Below are 24,542 nucleotides of genomic sequence, written 5' to 3'. Positions count from 1 at the left end.
AAGGAGGCAACCAACAATCCAGCACCAGGAAAATGGATACAGGGAGGAAGCCCTGGTGGTGAAGAAAGATAAGAGAGAGGAGAGCACACCGGGAAACGCACGGGGAGAACACTTCCCCAAAGCCACTGGTTTGGAAAACAAGGGACTAATTTTCTAGTTTCTGCAACCAGCAGGGCTCAAAGCCAGGAGTTTTAGAGGTCATAGGGCAGGGCTGGGATAGAGCCCTGAAGGGCACTGCCCTACTCCTGGAGGGCAGGCAGGCAAACAACCCTGGGGCAGACAGTACAGTGATCTGAGGATCCCCTAAAATTGTTCCCTCTTCTTGGAGCACATCTATGAGAGGTGGCTTTCAAAAAGGGGCCTCTCCGGGGATGAAAGAACCATTTCCATCCCCCCACACCTCTCAGCGTAGGCACAGAGACACTGACTGAGGGCAGCTAACCCAGACACTGGCTATTTAACCTGCTTTGCTCCAAATCCCATGACCCTGAGCTACAGTGATTGCCCTTCTTGGTCAAAACTGCATCCATCCCAGCACAGTGAGACCCTCCTCCAGAAGACCAGCGAGGGTCCCCACCAGACCAGGTCCCTAAAGTCTGGAGTTTTAAAAGTCAGCAGCCTTGGCTACAACAGAGCCCAAAGTGCACTGCACTGTTCCAGGCAGGCAACATGGAAAGAGCATGAAACCAGCAATCTGAAAACCACCTGGGATGCACAAGGGAAAATTATTTGCTCTTCTGGAATGCTTCCCTGAGAGCACAGAGACCCCTCTCCGAGGACAAAGGAGCTGGCTGACACCAGTTCCCTCCCCTACCACCCAGCATAAACCAACTTCAGTAAACAACACGGTGCCAACACTGGCTGCCCTACCTGCTCACACCAAGTCACACCCACCTGTGCTCCACTGGCACTGCTTTTCTCAGGCAAGAGTGCCTAAGTCGCAGAGCAGCGGGCCCCTTCCTCAGAAAGCCAGCAGAAACCTCTGCATGCACCACATCTACTGGCCATAGAGTTCTGCAAAGCTTTGGTTCTAGTGGAAGTAGACTTAGGTCTCATTTAATAAGTGGACCAAAGCACACCTAGTTAAAACTCCCCATACTCTGGCTAATGCAAACACTGCCCACTGCAGGCAAGGAGAGCCTCTGCAGATGACTGACCTGAAAGACAGAGCAGCCAAAACCCAGCAGCAGAGTGCATGCAGCACACACCAGAGACACTTCCCGAAGCTCCAGGCCTTGGACACTTATATGACCTCTTCTTCACAAAGCCATGACTCTCAGGAGCAGGAAACATAACAGGCTTTTCTAACACAGAGAAGATGACAGAGACTCAGACAAAATGCCAACATGGAGGAATTCATCCCAAAAGAAAGAACAAGAAAAGATCCTGAACAGAGATCTAATGGAAAAAAAGCATAAGTAATATGCCTGATGGAAAATTTAAAGCAACACTTAAAAGGATACTTGGTGGTCTTGAGAAAAGCATGAAAGACATCAGGGACAGCCGTACCACAGAGAAAAAAGAGCTAAAAAACAGTCAGAAATGAGAAATGCAAGAACTGAGATTTGAAACAGACTGCATGTAATGACCACAACGATGGAAGAAGCAGAGGAACAAATAAGTGATACAGAAGATAGAATAATGGAAAATAATAAAGCTGAACAAAAGAGAAGAATTATGGATCACGAGAATACTAGGGAACTCAGTGATTCCATCAAATGTAGTAATATTTGTATCATAGGAGTCCCAGAAAGAAAGACAGAAAAGGGTGCAGAAGGTTTATTTGAGGAAATAATAATTGAAAACTTCCCTAATCTGGGAAAGGAAATAAACATCCAAATCCAGGAGGCACAGAGAACTCCAAACAAAATCAACAGAAGCAGGCCAACACCAGACATATTGTAATTAAACTTGCAAAATACTGTGATAAAAAAAAAAATCCTAAAAGCAGCAAGACAAAAGAAGTCCCTAACTTACAAAGGAAGACCCATAAGGCCAAGCTGCAGATCTCTCCACAAAAACTTGGCAAGCCAGAAGGGAGTAGCATGATACATTCAACACACTAAATGGGAAAAATATGCAGCCAAGAATACTCTATCCAGCAAGGCTGTCATTCAGAATAGGAGAGATAAAGAGTTTCCCAGACAAACAAAAACTAAAGGAGTTCATGACCACTAAACCAGCCCTGCAAGAAATATTAAGGGGGACTCTTTGAGTGGGAAAAGACCAAAAGCAACAAAAACTAGAAACGGATAGAGAAAATCTCCAAAAACAACAATAAAATAACACTAAATTCATATCTATCAAGAATTACTCTAAATGTAAGTGGACCAAATGCTCCAATCAAAAGACGGGGTCAGAATGGATAAAAAAAATAAGACCCATGTATATTCTATCTATAAGAGACTCAGCTGCAGACTGAAAATGAGGGGATGGAAAACCATCTATCATGCAAGTGGAAGTCAAAAGAAAGCCAGAGTAGCAATATCAGACAAACTAGATTTTGCTTATTTTTTTTAAGTTTATTTATTCAAAAGAGAAAGTGCACGCATGTGTGCAACTGGGCAAGGGACAGAGACAGAGAGGATTCCCAGGATCCCAAGCAGGCTTTGTGTAGCCAGAACTCACAAACCATGAGATCATAACCTGAGCCCAAATCAAGAATTGGGACACTTAACTGACTGAGCCACACAGGCGCCCCCAGACAAACTAGATTTTAAACCAAAGACAAGAGAGGAAGAAGGGCACCATATCATAATTAGGGGACTATCCAACAAGATGATCTTAACAATTATAAATATTTATGCCCCCATATGAGAGCACCAGATATGTAAAACAATTAATATCAAACCTAAAGAAACTCACTGATAATAATACAATAACAGTAGGGGACTTTAACACCCCACTTACAGCAATGGAAAGATTATCTAAGCAGAAAACCAGTAAGGAAACAATTGCTTTGAATGACACACTGGACCAGACAGACTTAACAAGTATATTCAGAATATTTCATTGCAAAGCAGAATACACATCGTTTTCAAATGCACGAGACATTCTCCAGAAGAGATCACATACCAGGTCACAAATAAGGCCTCAACAAGCACAAAAAGAGAGACATCATACCATGCATATTCTCTGACCACAATGCTATGAAACTTGAAGTCGACCCCAAGAAAAAGTTTGGAAAGACCACAAATACATGGAGTTAACATGCTACTAAAGAATGAATGGGTCAACCAGGAAATCAGAGAAGAAATAAAAGAATACATGGAAACAAATGAAAATGAAAACACAATGGTCCAAAACCTTTGGGATGGAGCAAAAGCAGTCATAAGAGGGAAGTATATAGCAATACAGGCCTATCTCAAGAAACAAGAAAAAACTCAAATAAACAACCAACCTTACACCTAAAGGAACAAGAAAAAGAACAAATGAAGCCCAAAGCCAGCAGAAAAAGGGAAATAATAAAGATTACAGCAGAAATAAAGGATACAGAAACTAAAAAACCACCAGAACAGGTCAATGAAACCAGAAGCTGATTCTGTGAAAAAATTAGTAAAATTGATAAACTCCTAGCCAGACTTATCAAACAGAAAAGAGAAAGAACCAAAATAAATGAAATCACAAATGAGAGAGGAGAAATAACTAACACCACAGAAATGCAAACAATTATAAGGAAAAAACTATGAAAAATTATATGCCAACAAACTGAAAGACTGGAAGAAATCGAAAAATGTCTGGAAACATATAAACTACCAAAACTGAAACAGGAAGAAATAGAAAACTTGAACACACCAATAACCAGCAAAAAATCAGTAATCAAAAATCTCCCATAAACAAAAGTTCAGGGCCAGATCAACTTCCCAGGGGAATTCTACCAAACACTGAAAGAAGAATTAATACCTATTATTCTCAAACTGTTGCAAAAAAATAAAAATGGAATGAAAACTTCCAAATTCATTTTATGAGGCCAGCATTCCCAATTCCAAAACCAGACAAAGACTCTGCTAAAAAAGAGAACTAAGCTCCAATATCCCTCATGAACATGGATGCAAAAATTCTCAACAGAATACTAGCAAATCAAATCCAACAATACATTAAAAAAATCATTCACCACGATCGAGTGGGATTTACTCCTGGGCTGCAAAGGTGGTTGCAAATCAATTAACGTGATACACCACATTAATATAAGAAAGCATAAGAACCATATGATCCTTTCAATAAATGCAGAAAAAGCATTTGACAAAGTACAACATCCATCCATGATAAAAAAAAAATCCTCAAAAAAGCAGGGATAGAGGGAACATATCTCTACATCACAAAGGACATATACAAAAAAACCCACAGCTAATACCATCCTCGATGGGGAAAACTGAGAGCTTGTCCTCTTCCAGTCAGGAACAAGTCAGGGATGTCCACTCTTACCACTGTCATTTAACACAGCACTGGAAGCCCTAGCCTCAGCAATCGGACAACAAAAAGAAATAAAAGGCATCCAAATTGGCAGAGATCAAACTTTCATTATTTGTAGATAATATGATACTCCATACAGAAAACCCAAAAGATTCCACCAAAAAATTGCTAGAACTGATATACAATTCAGTAAAGTCGCAGGATACACAATCAACATAGAGAAATCTGTTGCATGTCTATACACCAATAATGAAGCAGCAGAAAAGAGAAATCAAGGAATCCTTTTTACATCTGCACCAAAAATCGTAAGATACCTAGAAATAAACCTAACCAAAGATGTAAAAGATCTGTACTCTGAAAACTATAAAACATTGGTGAAAGAAATTGAAGACAACACAAAGTGGAAAAACATTCCATGCTCCTGGATTAGAAGAGCAAATACTGTTAAAATGTCTATACTACCCAAAGCAATCTACACATTTAATGCAATCCCTATCAAAATACTACCGGCATTTTTCACAGAGCTAGAACAAACAAGACTATTTATATGGAACCAGAAAAGACCCCAAATAACCAAAGCAATCTTGAAAAAGAAAGCAACACTGAAGGCATCAGAATTCCAGACTTCAAGTTATATTACAAAGCTGTGGTCATCAAGACAGTATGGTACTGGCACAAAAACAGACACATAGATAACCCAGAAATGGACCCACAAATATATGGCCAACTAATCTTTGACAAAGCAGGAAAGAATATCCAATGGAAAAAAGACAGCCTCTTCTGGGCACCTGGGTGGCTCAGTTGGTTAAGCTTCTGACTTCGGCTCAAGTCACGATCTTATGTATCGTGGGTTCGAGCCCCAACTGTGCTCCGTGCTGACAGCTCAGAGCCTGGAGTCTGCTTCAGATTCTGTGTCCGCTCTCTCTCTCCCATGCTCATACTCCCAAGCTCATCCTCTGTCTCTCTCCCATGTCTCAAAAATAAACAAACATTTAAAAAAAAAATTTTTTTAAGCCTCTTTAACAAATGGTGTTGGGAAAACTGGATAGCAACATGCGGAATGAAACTGGACTACTTTCTTAAACTATACACAAAAATAAATAAATTCAAAATGGATGAAAGACCTAAATATGAGACAGGAAACCATTAAAATTCTAGAAGAGAACACAGGTAGCAACCTCTCTGACCTAAACCATAGCAACTTCTTACTACGCATGTCTCCTGAGGCAAGAGAAGCAAAAGCAAAAATGAACTACTGGGACTTCATCAATATAAAAAGTTTCTGGGGGCACCTAGGTAGCTCAGTTAGTTAAGCATCTGGCTATTGATTTTGGCTCAGGTCGTGATCTGGTGGTCATGGGATTGAGCCCTGTGATGAGCTCTGCACTGATAGGGCAGAGTCTGCTTGGGATTCTCTCTCTCCTTCTCTCTCTGCCCCTCCTCCACTTGTGCTCTCTCTCAAAATAAATATATAAACATTTAAAAAAAATAGCTTCTTCACAGCAAAGGAAATAATAAAACTAAAAGGCAATCTTCAGAATGGGAGAAGATATCTGTAAATGGCATATCTGATAAAGGTTTAGTTACCAAAATCTATACAGAACTGATCAAACTTAACACCCAAAACAACAAATAATCCAGTGAAGAAGTGGGCACAAGACATGCATAGTGATTTCTCCAAAGACGTACAGACAGCTAACAGACACATGAAAAGATGCTCAACATCACTCATCATCAGGTAAATACAAATCAAAACTGCAATGAGGTATCACCTCACACCTGTTAGAATGGCTACAATTAACAATCCAGGAAACAACAGATGTTGGTAAGGATGTGGAGAACAGGGAACCCTTTTACCCTGTTGATGGGAAGGCAAACTGGTACAGCCACTGTGGAAAACAGTATGGAGGTTCTTCAAAAAGTTAAAAAGAGGACTACCCTAAATTCCAGCAATTACACTACTAGAAATTTACCCAAAGCATTAAAAAATACTAAATACACGCACCCTGATGTTTATATCAACATTATCAATAGCCAAATTATGGAAAGAGCCCAAATGTCCATCAACTGATAAATGGATAAAGAAGATACGGTATCTATACACAACGGAATATTACTTAGCCATCAAAAAGAATGAAAGCTTGCCATTTGCGTCAACACAGATGCAGCCAGAGAGTATTATGCTAAATGAAGTCAGTCAGAGAAAGACAAATACCATATAATTTCACTCATATGTGGAATTTAGAAAACAAATCAAATGAACTGGGGTGGGAGGGAGAGAGACAAAGCAAGAAACAGACTCTTAACTTTCGTGAACAAACTGAGGGTTGTTGGACGGGAGGTGGTTAGGCTGGGGTGGGGGGATAGGTTAAGCAGATGATGGGTATTAAGGAGTGCACTTGTAATGAGCATCAGGTGTTGTATGTAAGTGACAAATCACTACATTCTATACCTGAAACTAAAATTACACTGTATGTTAACTGGAATTTCAATAAAAACTTGGAAGAAAAAAAAAAAATGAAGACCCCATCCCCATTTTCAAGGGAAGATGCCAGTTATCTTTTTATGATGTATGGTTCCCAAATACTACTCTGCATGCAAATGCCAAAATTTGGGACAAGTTTTTACCACTTTATGTTGAAAATCTGGAAAAGAAAGGCCATGTGGGAAATTTTTATAAAGCCAAATTGATTTCATTTAAAAGACTGCTCTAAGATTATGTCCTTAATACTGCCAAATGCTCTTTTGTTCAAGAAATTATAATGAAAGCAAATGATTGTAGGTTTGTTTTACTATGCTTAGTAATGAGAATAAAAAGTCAGTGACACTATTAAAAAAAAAAATAAGTATGTGTTTGGAGTTTCTCTATGACTTTTCAAGGCTTAGTAACTCATGCCTTTTTATCTCTGAATATTATGTCATTGCCTGGGTGTATGAAAGATTCTTTTCTTCAATCAGTGTTGACACACACATAAAATATTCACACACATTATGGAAATCCCTTACTTTTTCAACCTAAAGTACGCTGACGCTCTGTTTGTTGGCAACACAGGATTATACGGATCAGCATCCATGCCTTTGGTGTAGCATTCAATTGCTTCATCATATTTTCCTTGTTTGAAGTATTTATTGCCCTGAAAAAGCATATGAGTCAGATACATACTGGCACAGAATTCCAGAGACATTTGCTTTCAATATTATGCATAGCTTTCTAACTCATTAGCTCTGTAATCAAGGTTAACAGTAAAGAAAAGAGAATTAAGCAAAACGGTCTTTCAACAAACGCTGATAATTCACTATATAGTCATTGTATGGGCACAATCCAAAAGCCCTGGTAGAAAAACGAGTAACACACCTAGCATTATATACCTTTTACTGACAATAACCCACAGAAATGTAACAAAAGAAAGGCATCAAGATGAAGTTTAATCTGAAAAGAGTTCCATCTTTTTGAAAAGCAAAAGGCTTTTTGAAAAGCCTAGTTTTATAACAAGGCTTTTCCAAAGAGGGATGTTTAACATTCCAAAAAGTAACCAAAGATGGCCTGTGATATGGAGGAGTGGAATTTAATACTCATGTCACGCTGATTTTAAGTTACTTTTGTCTACTACAAAAAATCTTAAAACGACTCTCTGTACAGTCCATGCACTTTACATATAGTAATTCCCTTAATATTCATAATAACCCATTGAAATTTACTAATAATATTAATCTGATATTTACAGTTAAGAAAACTGAGTTACAAGCAATTTAAAGAACTTGTCACAGGATCTGAACCCATGTAATCTGGTTTCAGAGCATAAATTCCTAATCAACAAGCTCTACTCTCTCTTGATATGGGTACAGCCAATAAAAACTTAAAATTTGAATACCCCCCAAACTATGTTGAAGAAATACTGGGAGCCATGTGATTTTCTACATATCCTGCTTACATGAAGGAAACTAATGCTAACCTAAAGAATACCTTTTCTTTTAGAGTAAGAGCCTTTTGTGAATCTACATGAATCCCATCTTCTTCTGACTCTGATTCTTGAGACACAGAATCATGGGTACTCTCTTCTTTATCAAGCTCATCAAGAATGCTGTCCTGAAATTGTAAGTAGGAAAACTTAGTGTTCATAACTACATGACCATTAAAATAAAGAAGACATAAAAAAAGAAAAAAAAAAAAAAAAAAGACACTCAATAGAACTTAGGTTGTTATCACCTAAAGACCTAAAGGTCTAAGGTTGCTTTCAACCCCAATAACCCCTCCTGGTTAGCATTATATCCAGAGAAAAATGTACCCTTAGAAAACCAAGATCCAAACCACTTAAAGAATCTACCTTTGAACACAAAGTAAGCTAAGTCAATAGGGTCCACAAAACACCCCTAAGTCACAAACTATTAGTAGTGAGGTATTAGCTTGACATAACCAAAGTTTGCAAATAACCCCAAATTAATATAATAAACAACCAATAGCCAAGAGAGTGTTTTTTACTAAAACGCTTTTTCCTTCCTTAATCTTAAAACATTAAAAACTGCTTGCAGAACACAATAACTCCTAATCGTCAAAAAACCTATGAGGTAAGTATAGTTACCCATTTTCCACTGCAAGGAACCAAAACACAGAAGTTTGTTAACTCAAAATCACTCAGCTAATAAGTGGTCAAGTCAGGATTTGAACCCAGGCAAATCTGACTCCTCTGTCCGCGGCTGTTATATTGTTTCTCAGCGAATTCCAAAAATATAGCAGACTATGAAAAAAAATATGTATTATGCTAGTCCCGCAATTCCCAATCTCTTTGGGATCACACTTTCCTTTCATGGTAATAAATCATCTCATGAACCCCATCAATATATTTTAAATATATATGATAAAAGAATGGTTTTTACAAAGAGATTTTAAACTAGTAAGCATTAAAGAGTTCGCTAAAGCTCATTTAAATATTTTTTAAAGTTTTTATTTATTTTGGGGAGAGAGAGGCAGAGTGTGAGTGGGGGAGGGCAGAAAGAGAGAGAGGGAGAATCCAAAGCAGGCTCCAGCCTCTGAGCTGTCAGCGCAGAGCCCGACGCAGGGCTCCAACTCATGAATGGTGAGATCATGACCTGAGCCGAAGTCAGATGCTTAACCGACTAAGCCACCCAAGCACCCCCACTAAAGCTCATTTAAACAAAAACTTCAATTATGTAAACAAAATCGTTTTTGCATTTAACAAACAGCATACTATTTTATGTAAAAAAAAAAAAAAAAGTATTGACAAATTAAAAAATAAAATCTATGCTTAGTTACACTGAATGAACATTAAGAGTTAGACTGAAGCTTAGCTGTGTGTTAGCATGAAGATTCCACAAATACCACCACCCTACCAACATTAACGAGACAAGATTATCCGTTCCTGCTATGTTTATATGTGTATAACATCACCAGCAGCAGGACACCAAAGCAGGATGCTCAGATCTGAACTAGAGCGGATGGTAAGTAAACACCTATTATCTTGCATAGATACACTAAAATGACATCAAGCAATGCAGTACATCATGACAGCATTGACCACACAAAGGAGGAGTTCAATCAGTATCTGTTGAATGAACAAACGTTTGTGTAGAAAGCACCTCTCTAGGTAATGATCTGAGATGATGCCTTTCAAGAAAAAGCATTATAAGATACCACCTTATGAAAAGGAAAAGGCTACATAATGAGGGGTAAGGTCACAAAAAATGAAAAGTGGACTATATAATACTCAGCAGAGTAAAAGTCATGTTCAGAAAGTATCATTTCCCACAGTAATAAATCCAAGACCTAAAACCATACTTCTCTTACATCAGGACAATACTGAAACAGATAGCAAACTATTTAATTAATAGTGCCAGCTCCATCTTGAGTCAATTAGCCTTGGTTTCATTAAGAAAAATACAACTAATTTGGAAAACCACTAAGCAGTATCTTCTAAACCTAAATGTGTATATAAAGTATGACCTGGCAAATTCCCCCTGGGTGCTTATATCCATCAAAAGACACATACAATAATGTTCATAACAGGTTTGTTCATAATAGCAACCCAAATGTATGTCAACAGAAGAATGGATACACAAATTGTGATATACTCTCACAATGGAATTCTGATCAGCAATGAAAAAAAGAAATTACTGCTACTGACAATACAGATCAATGTCAGATAATGCTAGCAACCAAAGCTAAACAAAAAGAGTGCATACTATTTAATACATTTATATGAAATCCCATAACTGGCAAAACTCATCTAAAATATTAGAGATCACAACAGCAGCTACCTTTGGGGGCAATCAATTGAAAAGGGAGGTTTCTGAGATGCTGGAAATGTCTTATATCTTGATGTGGATGGTGGTTTCTCAAGTATATATATGAGCAAAAATTCAGATTTTTGCATTTACTGTATGTATAACCGCAAATAAAAATGTTAAACAGTAAAGTGCAAATAAAATAACAAACACAAAAATCACAAGAGTGGTTATCTATGGAAGTAGAGGGGGAGAAAAGAAGATGGGGTAGGAAAGGAGCACACTGGTAGCTTCAACAGGACTGAAAAATTCTCTGTAAGTTACATGGTGGGCTCACATATTCATTTTATTATTATGCTTTAGACCATATATCTTCACTTACTCTTTTGTATAAATCGACTATTACATTAACACTTTCAGAAAGACTAAAAAGGAACATATATTTCAACGTTTATTTATTTTTGGGACAGAGAGAGACAGAGCATGAACGGGGGAGGGGCAGAGAGAGAGGGAGGCACAGAATCGGAAACAGGCTCCAGGCTCTGAGCCATCAGCCCAGAGCCTGACGCGGGGCTCAAACTCACAGACCGCGAGATCGTGACCTGGCTGAAGTCGGACGCTTAACCGACTGCGCCACCCAGGCGCCCCAAGGAACATATATTTCAGATCAATCAAACCAAATCAACCCTTAAGGTGGGTGAGAGTCTAGAATAAGGCTGACCAACAGATTGCCTTTCACAGGCTGACCTAATGATGGCTGCTTGAAGCACTACGTAGAGGGTTCGGAGGCAGAGTACTGGTGGTAATTTTCCAGTTATACCATGTGTTACGTGTGGGAGATGGGAGGCAAACAGATTTACCCTCATCTAGAAGGGTGAAGCCCATTCTCTGGGGATCAAGATACGCCTACTTTTATTGTCCCATAGCCACAGCCCCAAGACTAGACACTAAGACATTCCCTCTCAACCAGTATTAGGTCCTTCAGTCTATAAAAACATATAGCAGAGTCCTTCTTTTCTGGGAGTTATTACTATCTTAGAATTCTGGCTGTCTAGGGCTTAGAGACGGTGGGGAGGAGGGATGTGGGTGCAAGTATTAACGGACAGCACATGAGAGATCTTTGTGGCGATGCAATATTTTTGAGTTCTAAATGCCATGGTGGTTACCCAAGTGTTCATGGGATAAAATGGCACAAAACTATATACATTGTACCATATCGATTTCCTGGTTTTGATACTGCACTGTAGTTAAGGAAGATATAACCACTGGGGTAAACTGGAAGAAGAGTACACTGGACCTCTACATATTATTTTTGCAAAAAGAGAAAAAAGGAAGAAAAAAATAGGAAAAAAAGAACAGAACACTGGCTGTTTTAGCCACTATACACTGAAAGAGGGCTGCAGGAGAAAAAAATAATGTAGCAAATTGAAGAGCACTATGAATGAATTTGTATCCACATAAAACAATCCAAATGACAAAAACAGGCGTAAGAACTTTTTCATTTAACCCATGACTCTTAGCTAACTCTAAGATAACTTTATTCAAATACTAAGAAGCACAAGAGTAGATTAACTTACCACATCAAGTTTTGCCCATGCTTCATAATCATAAGATTTTATCCTGTTTTTTGTGTTTTCATCTTTGGTTTTTTTAGAAGACTCTTTAGGTTTGCCTTTCTTCTTTTTCCTAAAATTCCCATTTCGAATAGGAGGTAAATTCTAGGGACAGGGGAAAAAACACACACAACGTTTTAAGCCCTGCTCTATTAATTACATTTTTGTGTAACTAGCAATGTTTAAAATTCGCACTAAATTATACCTTCAAGTAGGAAGTACTTTTTATTTTTTAAGTATGTAAAAACATCAATTTACCATCTTCACTTATAATAATTCATGCCTGAAATGTTAAATTCATTCTCTGACAAATGTTAAACATTGTTTAGTCACAAGAAAAGTTAGTATCTAGAAAGTTTCATTATACATTTAATTTGCAATCCTAAATGCACACTTCCAAACCTGCCTGATCTTCAGCCTTACTATAATGAATTAGCAGTAGTACAACAGCAAACTGAACTGCCTCCACATCATTAGTATGAAAAAGCTATCCATATTTAAATGCATACTCTTAAGAAAAACGTTTGGTTGTACCATCTACGTTTTACGCTAATAGCGTATGTTAACATATCATGAAATATATAATTATATACGATCTGTATAATATATATACACACTAAATATTGTATGATGTTACTCATTTACCTTAAGAATTATCACATGGCCTTCCTTTCAGGAACTATTCGCTAAGTCTTAAAACGTCTTCATGTAGTTAATATAAATAATTACAAAGACTTTAAAAAGCAGAATTTTTCAGAATGCCGACAGGCAGCAAATCACTTCAAATTCAGTATTTTCACAAAACATTTTAAAAAGTTGTGCTTTGGGGCACCTAGGTGCCTCAGTCAGTTCAGCATCAGACTTCGGCTCAGGTCATGATCTCATGCTTCATGGGTTCAAGCCTCGTGTCAGGCTCTGTGCTGACAGCTCAGAGCCTGGAGCCTGCTTCGGATTCTGTGTCTCCCGCTCTATCTGTCCCTCCTCTGCTTGTGCTCTGTCTCTCTCTCTCTCTCTCTCAAGAATAAACAAACATTAAAAAAAAATTTTTAATGGTTCTGCTTCTCTTTAAACTAGTTATGCTGGAGGCTAAAGTAGGATTTAATTAAGAAATTTACCTCTTCAGGAACACCATTCTGTCTTCTTAGTTCCATATCCTTCTGCTTAATATCCTTTTCCCAGTTTTCTAAATCTCTCATAAAGTCTTGTAATTCTTCTGCATTTTGTTTCACTTGTAGTTGTAATTCAATTGCTTTATTTGTCGAAGTCATTATGGCCTGCAGAGTTTTGACCAACCAATCTCTGACAAGAATTAAACAAAAATATTTGGTTTATTTTTTTGAAGCTTAGCTAATTATTTTTTACCACTTCATAAATGGTCAAAAAAACATAGAGGAGAGCCTAAAGTGATGCTGAAGAAAGAAAACATCAGTATATTATTTTTTAGATGAATCAATGTTTGCTGAATGAACAAATGAAAGACAGACAAGTCTGGGAGTTGCTGCAATCAATGTAAATGAAAGGCAATGAGGAAATCACTGAAATTAGCAAGTAGCCCATGGTAGCAGACTGTCTGCCCATCTCTAGCTTATAAATTAATCCTAATTATCTCCTTTACTCCTTTTCAAAATTTATTGAACTTCTGCTATGTGACAGGCCCTGTAAAAACAAGACAAGGTCTTACGTCTAGTGGAGAAGGAAGCAAAATAATCAAGTACTGAGCAACAAAATATTAGGCTAGGCAGGGTTTCTTAACCTTAGGGCTATCAATATTTTGGGACAGATTATTCTTTGTGGTAGGAGATGTGTCCTACGCATTGTAAGATGGTTGGCAACATCTCTGGCCTCTTCCAACTAGGTAGAGGTATTCCCCCTCCCCTCCAGACTGTGACAAAGTGCTCCAGACATTGTTAAATGTCACCTGGGAGGCATAATTAACTCCTGGTTGAGAGCAACTGTGCTAAATAGAGGTACACAGAGATGCTGTGGGACTGACAACAAAGGACAGGCATAAATCAGATGGTGGGTAGGGTGGTGGGTTCAAGGAAAGAGTCCCCAAAGTTGCTGTAACTAGCCAAGCTTCAAATAGGCCAGCCAAGTGATTAACCATGGAGAAGTGGGCAGGCAGACTGAAGGACTAAGAGAATGATGAGAGAGAAGGCCAAGGTGGCTATGGGACAGGTCTTGAAATGCCATGCCACGAAGTCTGAAAGCTATGTGAAAAGTATTATAGTGGGAAAATAAAAGATACTTGATGACTGATTCACATAAGGAGTGGGGGAGCAGAGGACTTAACCAGTGTCTTAGATTTCTGGCTTGGGAGCCTGGTTAAATGAGTAGTGCCATTTTGAGTCTGGATCACAATTTTAAAAGGAAAAAAAGGGGGCACCTGGCTGGCTCAGTTGGTGGAGCATGAGACTCTTGATTTTGGGGTTATGAGTTCAAGCCCCACATTGGGTGTAGAGATTACTTAAAAAAATTTTTCTTTAGACCTTTAAAAAAAAAGAAAGCAAGAAAAGGAAAAAGCTTCAGGATTGGAGGACAAGAGGAAAGGCAAATATCTCAGTTTGAGATATGCTGAACTGGGTGCTTATGGAAGATCAGGATATAACCAGTAGGTACTTATAGGTAGTCACACAGGGCTAGAGATACAAATTTGAGTGTCGCTAGCATAAAGGTGGAAATTGCAATCATGGATTTGGACATGCTTAGTCACTGTAACTACAGGTTTAGGTGGGGAAGGACTGGAACCTGGAAAACACTATCATTTGGGGAACAAGCAGAGGAAAAGATGCCAACACACATAGGAAAAACTAGGCAGCAACAACTAGAGAGTTGGTAGGAAAACTTGGGCGAGTAATTTCACCGAATAGAATTCTTAAGAGTTCAAGGTGAGAGAGGTTAGCAGTGCCAAATGACACAAAGATCATCTAAGAGTAATGAAAGTGCATTACATTTGGTCATGTAAAGATTTATTAAGAATTTTATTGAGATTTAAAGAAAAAGTGGAAATAAAATGAGATGCTGAATAAATGAGATTATATTGGGATTAGCGTGATTCTTTAATAATCTAAGATTGCTCAGGAGTATAGTCTGGCGAAGAGAAACAAGATAAAATCTAGGAAAAAGGGTGAGTGATGGGATAAAGTTCCCAAAAAGGTGGGAGGGGACTCAAAGCTTAAGAGGAGTGGGGGAGTAGAAAGGGAGAGACAGAAATTAGAAAAATTAGTTTTCTAACGGTTGCAAATGCAGATAGGTCTTCTGACCCGTAGCCTGGCCCTAGAACCTAAACTAAGTTTAAGATTCTTTTCAGGCAGTGCCCATGTTTGATCACATATGTAGATCTCATTTGAAAAAGTAAAATAAAGCGAAACCAGTATAGTGCTTTGCTGGGGGCTCAAAAATAGGAATAAAGGCGTAGCAAGCCACTGTGATGCTGCAAAGCGTCGAAACCCTTTTCCATTTCATTCATCACCTCTGCTGCTCCCGCAGGCGCCATGGCTGCCAACGGTACCTGCGACGAGGCTCGAGTCCGAGCAAGCACCCAGAAACTTCCAGCGCGGGGCGTATCGCTTTCACACTCAATATCCGAGCGAACACTGCACACCGACGCCGACAGGGGGCGTGCCCCACCGCAGTTCTCTCGGGAGAGTGGATCTGCGGTCCGACCACCGCAAACCCGCCCAGTACCCCGGGCAGCCGGGGTGGAGGGACGGTCAGCAGAGCAGGCCGTCCAGACTCGGGCGCGCGGAGCAAGCCCCTTCCGGAACGCTCACCCGGGACGCCGCTACCCTGGACACCGCCGCGCCCTCGCCGCCCACCCTCACGCCCTCACGCCCTCACGCCCTCCGCCTCACCCGGGACCCACGGCCGCGCGCCCCCTTCGAGCCACGCGACCCCAAAAGCCCCGTCGGCTGCCAAAGCCGGCGATAACAAGGCCAACTCACCTCACTAGGCCGTTACTGCCCGCAAGGCCGGCATCCCAGGCTCGCAGCAACTCACGCCGAGCCCCGCCTTCCTGAGCTTTCCCACAAGTCCCCGCGAGCCGTCGCCCCGCCCCCTGGCGTCCAGGCGGAGCATGCGCAGAAGGTCAGGTACAGTGCGCGGTTCGTCTCAGGGTACAATTAGAGAATTGACAGGTGCGTTAAAGCCGAATCAGACGTCTTGCCTGCTTGCACTATAACTAAACTTCACGGGAGATAACCCCCAAACTGCAGAGTCACCCTGACTTGTTCCGATTGCCAAAATAATAACTCCTTGACTATTTCCTTGGACTCCCCTCAAGATGATTTCATCCTGAATATTTGCCCTGCGGGTGTCTATAGGTCACGACCTTTGTAAGTACGATAATCATCTGAAAAAGTTACCGTTTCTCTATCTGAACAAAGGGTGTAATCTTGTAACTCTGACAAATGTGCAAGGTTGTTTTGTTTTGCTTCCTGTAAGTACTTGTATTTGACAAACCAATTCTTCAGTCTGCCTCTCTTCACCTTTGCGAGTAAACTCTGCTTTTCTAAGTGTATCTGACTCTGAGTCTTTCCTGGTCGTGTGTCAGTACTAAGGTTTTAGAGTGCCCTGGCTTACAAAGAAGAAAGAATGTGAACCTTTTAACATTTCTTGCGTCTGCTTCCTGTATGAGTGAGCTTTCTTTAATTTTTCAGGACTCTAAAATTGTAAAACAAAAATAATTTCAAAAGTCCATGAAAACAAACGGAAGCAAAGAAACCTGTCAGTTCGAAACAACTCAGTGATCTCAGACATTAGCCTCAAAATCCAGTTCAGTGGCTCTCAGGCTTGACTGAACTTTGAAATCATCTATGGAGCATTTAAAAAAAAAATCTTATTTCTAGATTTTGTCCCCAGAGATTCCGATTTAATTCCCAGTGCAGCCTGGGAATCCTGATTTTTTAAAGCACAGGATACAATTGTTCATTTAAGACTGGGAGCCACCAATCCAGATAATCATCAATGAAAACCCACCCTGGGGTCCTCTCTTACAAGGGCAGATCATTAGCTCATCTTTCCCACTGTATATTTATATAGTATCTTTGTATTTTCACATCATGATAGTCAAATCATCGAGTGTATCATCAACATATTTACTAATGAAATGATCCTTTTGGTTTTGTGTTTTCAATTATAATAAATCATTTTAAAACAGATATTGATTTATGGATGTTCTTAACAAAAGCAATCTATTTTTTTAAATGAATTCTACCAGAGTCAATTGAGATGAGAGGGATGGGGGCTGCTGGCTCCTTTAGTAAAACCTCATAGACCCTTGGGTGAATCCTCCCTCCTATTTTTCTTCCTCTCAAGTCACATAATAGACAATTTCTTAGTGAGTACAGAAGCAAAGTGAAAGGAGTTAAATCAAATGGTCTTGATGGCCTTTGTTACCTAATTCTGAGGCTCACATTGTTCTACCAAAAACAGCTATGCCTGTAATGACCGCCTTCTCTCTTGTGAGCCCAGACATGGGCTATTGTAAGTTCTTTTCTAGAGTGCAGACTTCCCCACTTCTGTTGACATGTCTTCAAATAGTTTTCAACAAGGTTGGTAAATTATGCTTTTATGTCTCATTAATTAATTTCTTTTTAGGGAAAACAAACCCCAGTCATCTCAATTGCACTTATTGTTAATATCTGAATAGTCACTTTCAAAAAAGTGTCTCTATGTGTTCTATATGTTGAATTTCTAACCCATTTATGTAAGTAGAACCTATTTCTCCATAGGTATGATAATTTCAGTGTCAGACCCAGGCACCTTCAACCTTATGGCTCCATCATCTTCAGCATATGGCTTCCCTGGTGGCTCAAGATGGATGCTTAAGCTCCAGCCATCGTATCTGCAATCCAGACAGCAGGAAGGGGCAGGGTGGGAATAGTGGCCTTTAAGAACACTCCTTTTTCCATGCCACTGGCCAGGACTTAGACACGTGGCCACTCCTGGCTGCAAGAGAAGTTTTTACTCTTGGAAGTTATGTTGCTCATCTAAAAACAATTCAGGGGGCGCCTGGGTGGCACAGTCGGTTAAGCGTCCAACTTCAGCCAGGTCACGATCTCGCGGTCCAGGAGTTCGAGCCCCGCATCGGGCTCTGGGCTGATGGCTCAGAGCCTGGAGCCTGTTTCCGATTCTGTGTCTCCCTCTCTCTCTGCCCCTCCCCCGTTCATGCTCTGTCTGTCTCTGTCCCAAAAATAAATAAACGTTAAAAAAATTTTTTTTAAAAATAAAAACAATTCAGGAAAAACAAGAGGAGAGCAGATATTGAAGGGAAATTAGTAACCTCTCTCATAGGCCTTCGTAAGTATTCTTTGAAAGAATGACAAACACATAAATGAGTCAATACTGCTAGAAATCCAAGCTCACTCTAGCCAGAGGAAAGGGGTTAAATTTTGTAACCCTGTTCTGCTACTTACTGAGAATGTGGCTTAACCTAAGCCTTAGTTGCCTAGGTAAAATTAAAATGGTAAAGATAAAAATAACTAATAGACTGAGCAAAATGTATGTAAAAACCCAACCTAGCACAGTCTGGGACAGCTTGAGATCTTAAATATTAATTCCTGCCCCTCCCTCCTTAGCAAAGCTAAGATCCAGACTCTGGGATGTGATTACTCCTACATTTCTGACTCTGTGTCCCACTTGACTGCTTGGAATACCTCTGAAGAGGTCTGTAAGGAGGATGAGTACTAGGCACCAGTAGATGAATGTTAAGGTTAATCACAGGGAACATGAGCTACCTCTCTTCATGAAAAATGAAATCTGTGTAATAAGTGAGACAGGTAAGCATTATCGTAAGTAATAAGCGTATTATACTTTTTACCTCACAACGTGATGGTAATATTATCCCCATCATACCAGTGAGGAAACTGACCTGAATAATTAAGAAATTTGCCTAGACAGCCAGCAAATGACAGGGTTTGGTGAGGTACCTGGCCATTCTGACTTCAGAGCCAGCACCTATGGCCACCGTGTTCTACTGACTCACTGTCTTGTTCATTTGACTGTTAGCTCCCCTGAGGAAGGACAAGATGAGGCCCTGTTTCATCCATCTGAATTTTAACTTGCCTGAGGTATTCCTTCATACCTGGCATTTTCCTAGCATCTGTGACCTACATCATCTGTTTACAGGTAAGAACTCTCTTTTTATCTCTCTTTATCTCCTCCTCCTCCCTCACTTCGGTCAACTCCCACAACCACAGAAGCTACATCCAGAAGCGTCCTTACGTTCCTTGTGGATGTAGTCAAGGGGGCTGGTTACAAGAGCTAGGGATCACCAGTCACCATTTACCGGACCCCATAATCTATGTGCAATGCTCCTTCCAATCTTTGTTTTTAGACTTTATTTTTTTTATAGAAGCTTTAGGGTTCCAATAAGCTGAGAGGAAGGTACCGAAATTTCCCATATACCTCCTGCCCATACATACCTAGCCTCTCTCATTATCAATATCAGTCATCAGAATAGTGCAATTTTTTGCCAAAGATGAACTTAACATTGACACATCACAGGCACCCAGAGTCTTAACTTAGTTTAACTAAGACCCAGAGCCTAACTTTAGTTTAACTAAAGGTTCACTCTTAGTACTGCACAGTGGGTTTGAAAAAATTTATAACAACAATACATCCATCAGTGTATCATACGGAATATTTTCACTGTCCTAAAAATCCTCTGTGATATGTCTATTCATCCCTCCCCATTACCTGCAACTCCGGGAACGACTGATCTTTTTTATTGTCTCCATAGTTTTCCTTTTTCCAGAATGTCGTATACTTGGAATCATACAGATGTAGCCTTCTTATATTGGCTTGTTTTCACTCAGTATAATGAATTTTAGGTTCCTCCATGTTTTTTCATGGCTTGATAACTCATTTCTTTCTAGCGCTGAATTATATTCTATTGTCTGGATGCACCACAGTTTATCCATTCACCTACTGAAGAGCATCCTGTTTGCTTCCAAGTTTTGGTAATTATGAATGCAGCTGCTATAAACATTCACATGCATGTTATTGTGTGGACATAAGTTTTCAGATCCTTTGGGTAGATACCAAGAAGAATAATTGCTGGATCATATGGTAAGAGTATGTTTCATTTTGCGAGAAATTGCCAGACTGTCTTCCAATGTAACTGTCCATTTTGCGTTCCCACCAGTAATGAGTGAGAGTTCCTGTTGCTTCACATCAGTACCAGCGTTTGGTGTTGTCAGTGTTCCAGATTTTGGCCATCAAATAGGTCTATAGTGGTGTCATGTTGTTTTAATCTGCATTTCCCTGATGACATTTGATGTGGAGCATCTTTTCATATGCTTATTTGCCATCTGTATATCTTTTTTGGGGCGGTGTTTGTTATGGTCCCATTTTTTAATTGAGTTGTTTTCTTATTGTTGAGTTTTAAGAGTTCTTTGTATGGGGCGCCTGGGTGGCGCAGTCGGTTAAGCGTCCGACTTCAGCCCGGTCACGATCTCGCGGTCTGTGAGTTCGAGCCCCGCATCAGGCTCTGGGCTGATGGCTCGGAGCCTGGAGCCTGTTTCCGATTCTGTGTCTCCCTCTCTCTCTGCCCCTCCCCCGTTCATGCTCTGTCTCTCTCTGTCCCAAAAATAAATAAAAAACGTTGAAAAAAAAAATAATTTTTGTCCTCTCCTTTATTTCTTGGTTAGCCCAGCTAGAGGCGTATCAACTTTTTTGATCTTTTCAAAGAACTTTTAGTTTCATTGATTTTCTCTATTGGTTTCCTGTTTTCAATTTAATTGATTTCTGCTCTAATTATTATTATTTATTTTCTTCTACTTATGTTTTACTTAATTTTCTCTTCTTTTTCTAGTTTCCTAAGGTGGAAACTTAGATGATTTATTTTAGATCTCTCTCCTTTTCTAATATATGCATTAAATGCTATAATTTTTTCCTCTAAGCACTGCATCTCACAAATTCTGGTAAGTTGTATTGTCATTTTCATTTAGTTCAAAATATTTTAAATTTTGTCTTGAGATTTTTTTTTCCTTGACTCGTGTTATTTAGAAGTGTGTTATTTAATGTCCGTGTATTTTAGGGTTTTCCAGTTATCTTTTGTTATCTTTTGAGAGCAGACATTGTAGGATTCTATTCTTCTGAATTTGTTGAAGAGTATTTTGTGGGCCAGAATGTGGTCTATCTTGGTGAATGACCCATATGAATATGAATGTTGGATGGAATAGTTTATGGATGTCAATGATATTCAATGTTGATTGATGGACAGTTTAACTGTCCTTAGTGATTTTCTGCCTACCAGGTCTGTCTGCTTCTGAGAACAAGATATTCGCATCTCCAACTATGATACTGGACTCATCTGTTTCTTCTATTTTATCAGATTTTGCCTCTTGGAATTTCATGCTCTGTTGTTATATGCATACACATTAAGGATTGTTACATCTTCCAGGTGCCTAGGTGGCTCAGTAGGTTAAGTGCCTTGACTCTTGATTTCAGTTCAGGTCATGATCTCATGGTTTGTGGGTTTGAGCCCCACTGCCCAGGATTCTCTCTCTCTCCCCCTCTCTCTGCCCCTCCCCCACTCGTGCATGCTCTTTCTCTCTGTCTCTCTCAAAATAAATAAACATTTTAAAAAATACAAAGAATTGTTATATCTCCTTGCAGAGTTGACTCCTTTATCGTTATGTAACGCCCTTTTTTTTCCCCTGATAACTTTCCTTACTTGAAGTCTAGTCTGTCTGAAATTAACATAGTGATGCCTGCTTTCTTTTGATTAGTGCTAGCATGGTATTTTTTTCTCTATCCATTTACTTTCTATCTATGTGTGTCTTTATATTTGAAGTTGGTTTCTTGTAGACAACATATAATTGATTCTTGTGGGGTTTTTTTAATGTTTTATTTATTTTTGAGGGTGGGAGGGGCAGAGAGAAAGGGACAGAGGATCCAAAGAGGGCTCCATGATGCCAATGCAGAACCAGACGCAAGGATCAAATTCACTAAGCATGAGATCACGACCTGAGCTGAAGTCAGAAGCTTAACCGACTGAGCCACCCCCTTTGATCCACTATGACAATCTCTTTTATATGTTGCACTTAGACCACTGACATTCAAAGTGACTATTGATATAGCTGAATTAATATGTACCATATTCAATACTGTTTTCTATTTGTTGTCCTAGGTCTTTGTTCCTATTTTTGTTTCCCATTCTTTTTCTGGCTTTTATGCTCTTTAAGAAAAAAAAATTTTTTTTACATTTATTTATTTTTGAGAGACAGAGTGCCAGCAGGGGAGAGGCAGAGAGAGAAGGAGATATAGAATCTGAAACAGGCTCCAGGCTCTGAGCCTGGCTTTTATATTCTTAATTGAGCTTTTCATGTGATTCCATTTTTTTCTCCTTTCTTAGTAGATCCATTATATTTCTTTTTTTTTTTTTTTTTTTACTTTTTAAAATCATTATCCTAGATTTTGCCATATACATTTACAATATTAATCCATATCCAATTTCAAATAACACTATGCCACATCATGGGCAATTGGAGTACCTTATACTAAGAAAATAACTCTAATCCCTTCCTCTCATCCCTTGTACCTGTTATGAATTTCATTTATATGTAAGGATAAATATATACATATATATCCATAATACATATATGTATACAAGTATACATAAGTATGTGTGTGTGTGTATATATATGCATAATATATGTGATAGAACACATTATTGCTGTCGTTATTTTGTATATGTGCAGCCAAAGTGAGCATTTGCTACTGTTATTCTGAACAAACTGTTGTCTTTTAGAGAAATTAATAATAAGAGAAATAAAAGTTTTTACTTTATCTTCACATTTCACTTCTTTTCCTTCTCTCCAAAGAACTTCTTTTAAAAAAATTTGTTTAATTAAGAAAGTCTTTGAGGCACCTGTCTGGCTCAGTCAGAAGAGCATGTGACTCTGATCTCAGGGTTGTAAGTTCGAGCCCTACATTGGGTACAGATGTTACTTAAAAATAAAGTCTTCAAAAAAAAAAAAAAAAAGACAGTCTTTATCTCTCCTTCCATTTTGAAGAATAATTTTTCAGGGTCCAGAATTCTAGGCTGGTGGGTTTTTTCCTGTCAACATTTTAAATATTTCACATCATTCTCTTCTGGATTGCATGGTTTCTGAGGGGAAATCAGATGTAATTCTTATCTTTGTTCCTCTGTAGGTAAGATTCCCCCCACCCCCGGCTTCTTTCACAATTTTTCTTTATGTTTGATTTTCTATAATTTGAATATGATATGTCAAAGTAGAGTTGGGGTTTTTTTGACATTTATTCTGCTTGGTGTTTTCTGAAATTTCTGGATCTCTGGTGATGTCTGTCATTAATTGGGGGAAATTCTCAGTCATTATTGTTTCAAATATTTCTTTTGTTCCTTTCTCCCTTTCTTCTCCTTCTGGTATTCTCATTACGTGTATGTTACACCTTTTGTAGTTGTCCTACAGACCTTGGATATTTGTCTTGGATGTTTTTCAGCCTTTGTTCTCTTGCATTTTGGTTTTGGGGATTCTTTTGAGCTATCTTCAAGCTCAGAGATTCTCTCCTCATTCTCTCCTCAAATGTGTCCAGTCTGCTAATAAGCCCATCAAAGGTATTCTTCATTTCCGTTGCAGTGTTTTCATCTCTAGAATTTCTTTTTGGTTCTTTCTTAGGCTTTCCATTTCTCTGCTTACATTTTGCCCATCAGTTCTTGCATGCTGTCTACTTTATTTATTATAGCCCTTAACATATTAATCAGTTGCTTTAAATTCCTTATCTGATGATTCCAACATCCCTGCCATGTCTGTTTCTGATGTTTGCCCTATAGCTTCAAATTATGCTACTTCGCCTTTTGGTATGCCTTGCTGATTGCCAGGCTTGGTAAATAGGCCTTTAGGAACGTGGTGGTGAGGTGTGGGGAGAGGGGAAACGTCCTACAATGATTGTGGCTGGGTCTTTTAGTGAGCCTGTGCCTCTGGATTGAGAATTTCACAAGTGTTTCTCAGAAGGTTTTTTTCTCCCCCTTTGTGTGTGAGAGGATGGCTAAAGTGGGTTGGTTTGGGTATTTCCCTTCCCCAGATCAGTTAGGCTCTGATAATATTTCAGCAGGTTAGCCTCTGGCTAACAAGTTTCCCCCGAAGGCAGGCTTCGTTAAGGACAGAGTGCTCTAGTTATTTCAAAATGATTCCACCTCTCCTCCCTATGCCAGAAGCCCAAGGGGGTTTCTCTCTGATACACTCTATGGGACCTGGCCGAACTCCAAGAGGTAAATCTCACAATAGAGTGGCATCCCCCTGTGACTGG

The 24,542-nt window shown here is 39.3% G+C and overlaps 1 protein-coding gene and 1 long non-coding RNA gene across 5 annotated transcripts in view; one reads left to right on the top strand and one right to left on the bottom strand.

Moving 5' to 3' along the window:
- The window catches only part of RPAP3 (RNA polymerase II associated protein 3), a 40,998-nt gene extending 24,681 nt beyond the window's left edge, over positions 1-16,317 (bottom strand). The window contains exons 1-5 of the mRNA XM_040488348.1: positions 16,211-16,317; positions 13,382-13,565; positions 12,231-12,371; positions 8,378-8,500; positions 7,420-7,547 (exon numbers count right to left, since the gene is read on the bottom strand). Coding sequence (XP_040344282.1) covers positions 7,420-7,547; positions 8,378-8,500; positions 12,231-12,371; positions 13,382-13,534 — 545 coding nt within the window. The 5' untranslated portion in view covers positions 13,535-13,565; positions 16,211-16,317. The remainder of the gene's footprint in view (positions 1-7,419; positions 7,548-8,377; positions 8,501-12,230; positions 12,372-13,381; positions 13,566-16,210) is intronic.
- A 27-nt stretch (positions 16,318-16,344) lies between these two features.
- LOC121038672 (uncharacterized) overlaps positions 16,345-24,542 on the top strand; it is a 34,041-nt gene continuing 25,843 nt past the window's right edge. For 2 of the 4 annotated variants that reach the window (XR_005794438.1, XR_005794436.1), the window contains exons 1-2: positions 16,345-16,600; positions 19,275-19,394. This is a non-coding gene — a long non-coding RNA (uncharacterized LOC121038672). The remainder of the gene's footprint in view (positions 16,601-19,274; positions 19,395-24,542) is intronic. The other 2 variants (XR_005794437.1, XR_005794435.1) reach the window with 1 other exon arrangement.

Source organism: Herpailurus yagouaroundi, unplaced genomic scaffold (genome assembly GCF_014898765.1).
Source record: "Herpailurus yagouaroundi ecotype Mexico unplaced genomic scaffold, PumYag 166, whole genome shotgun sequence".
NCBI lineage: Eukaryota > Metazoa > Chordata > Mammalia > Carnivora > Felidae > Herpailurus > Herpailurus yagouaroundi.
Note: the sequence above shows the minus strand (reverse complement) of the source record. Positions and strands in the feature narration are given on the sequence as shown.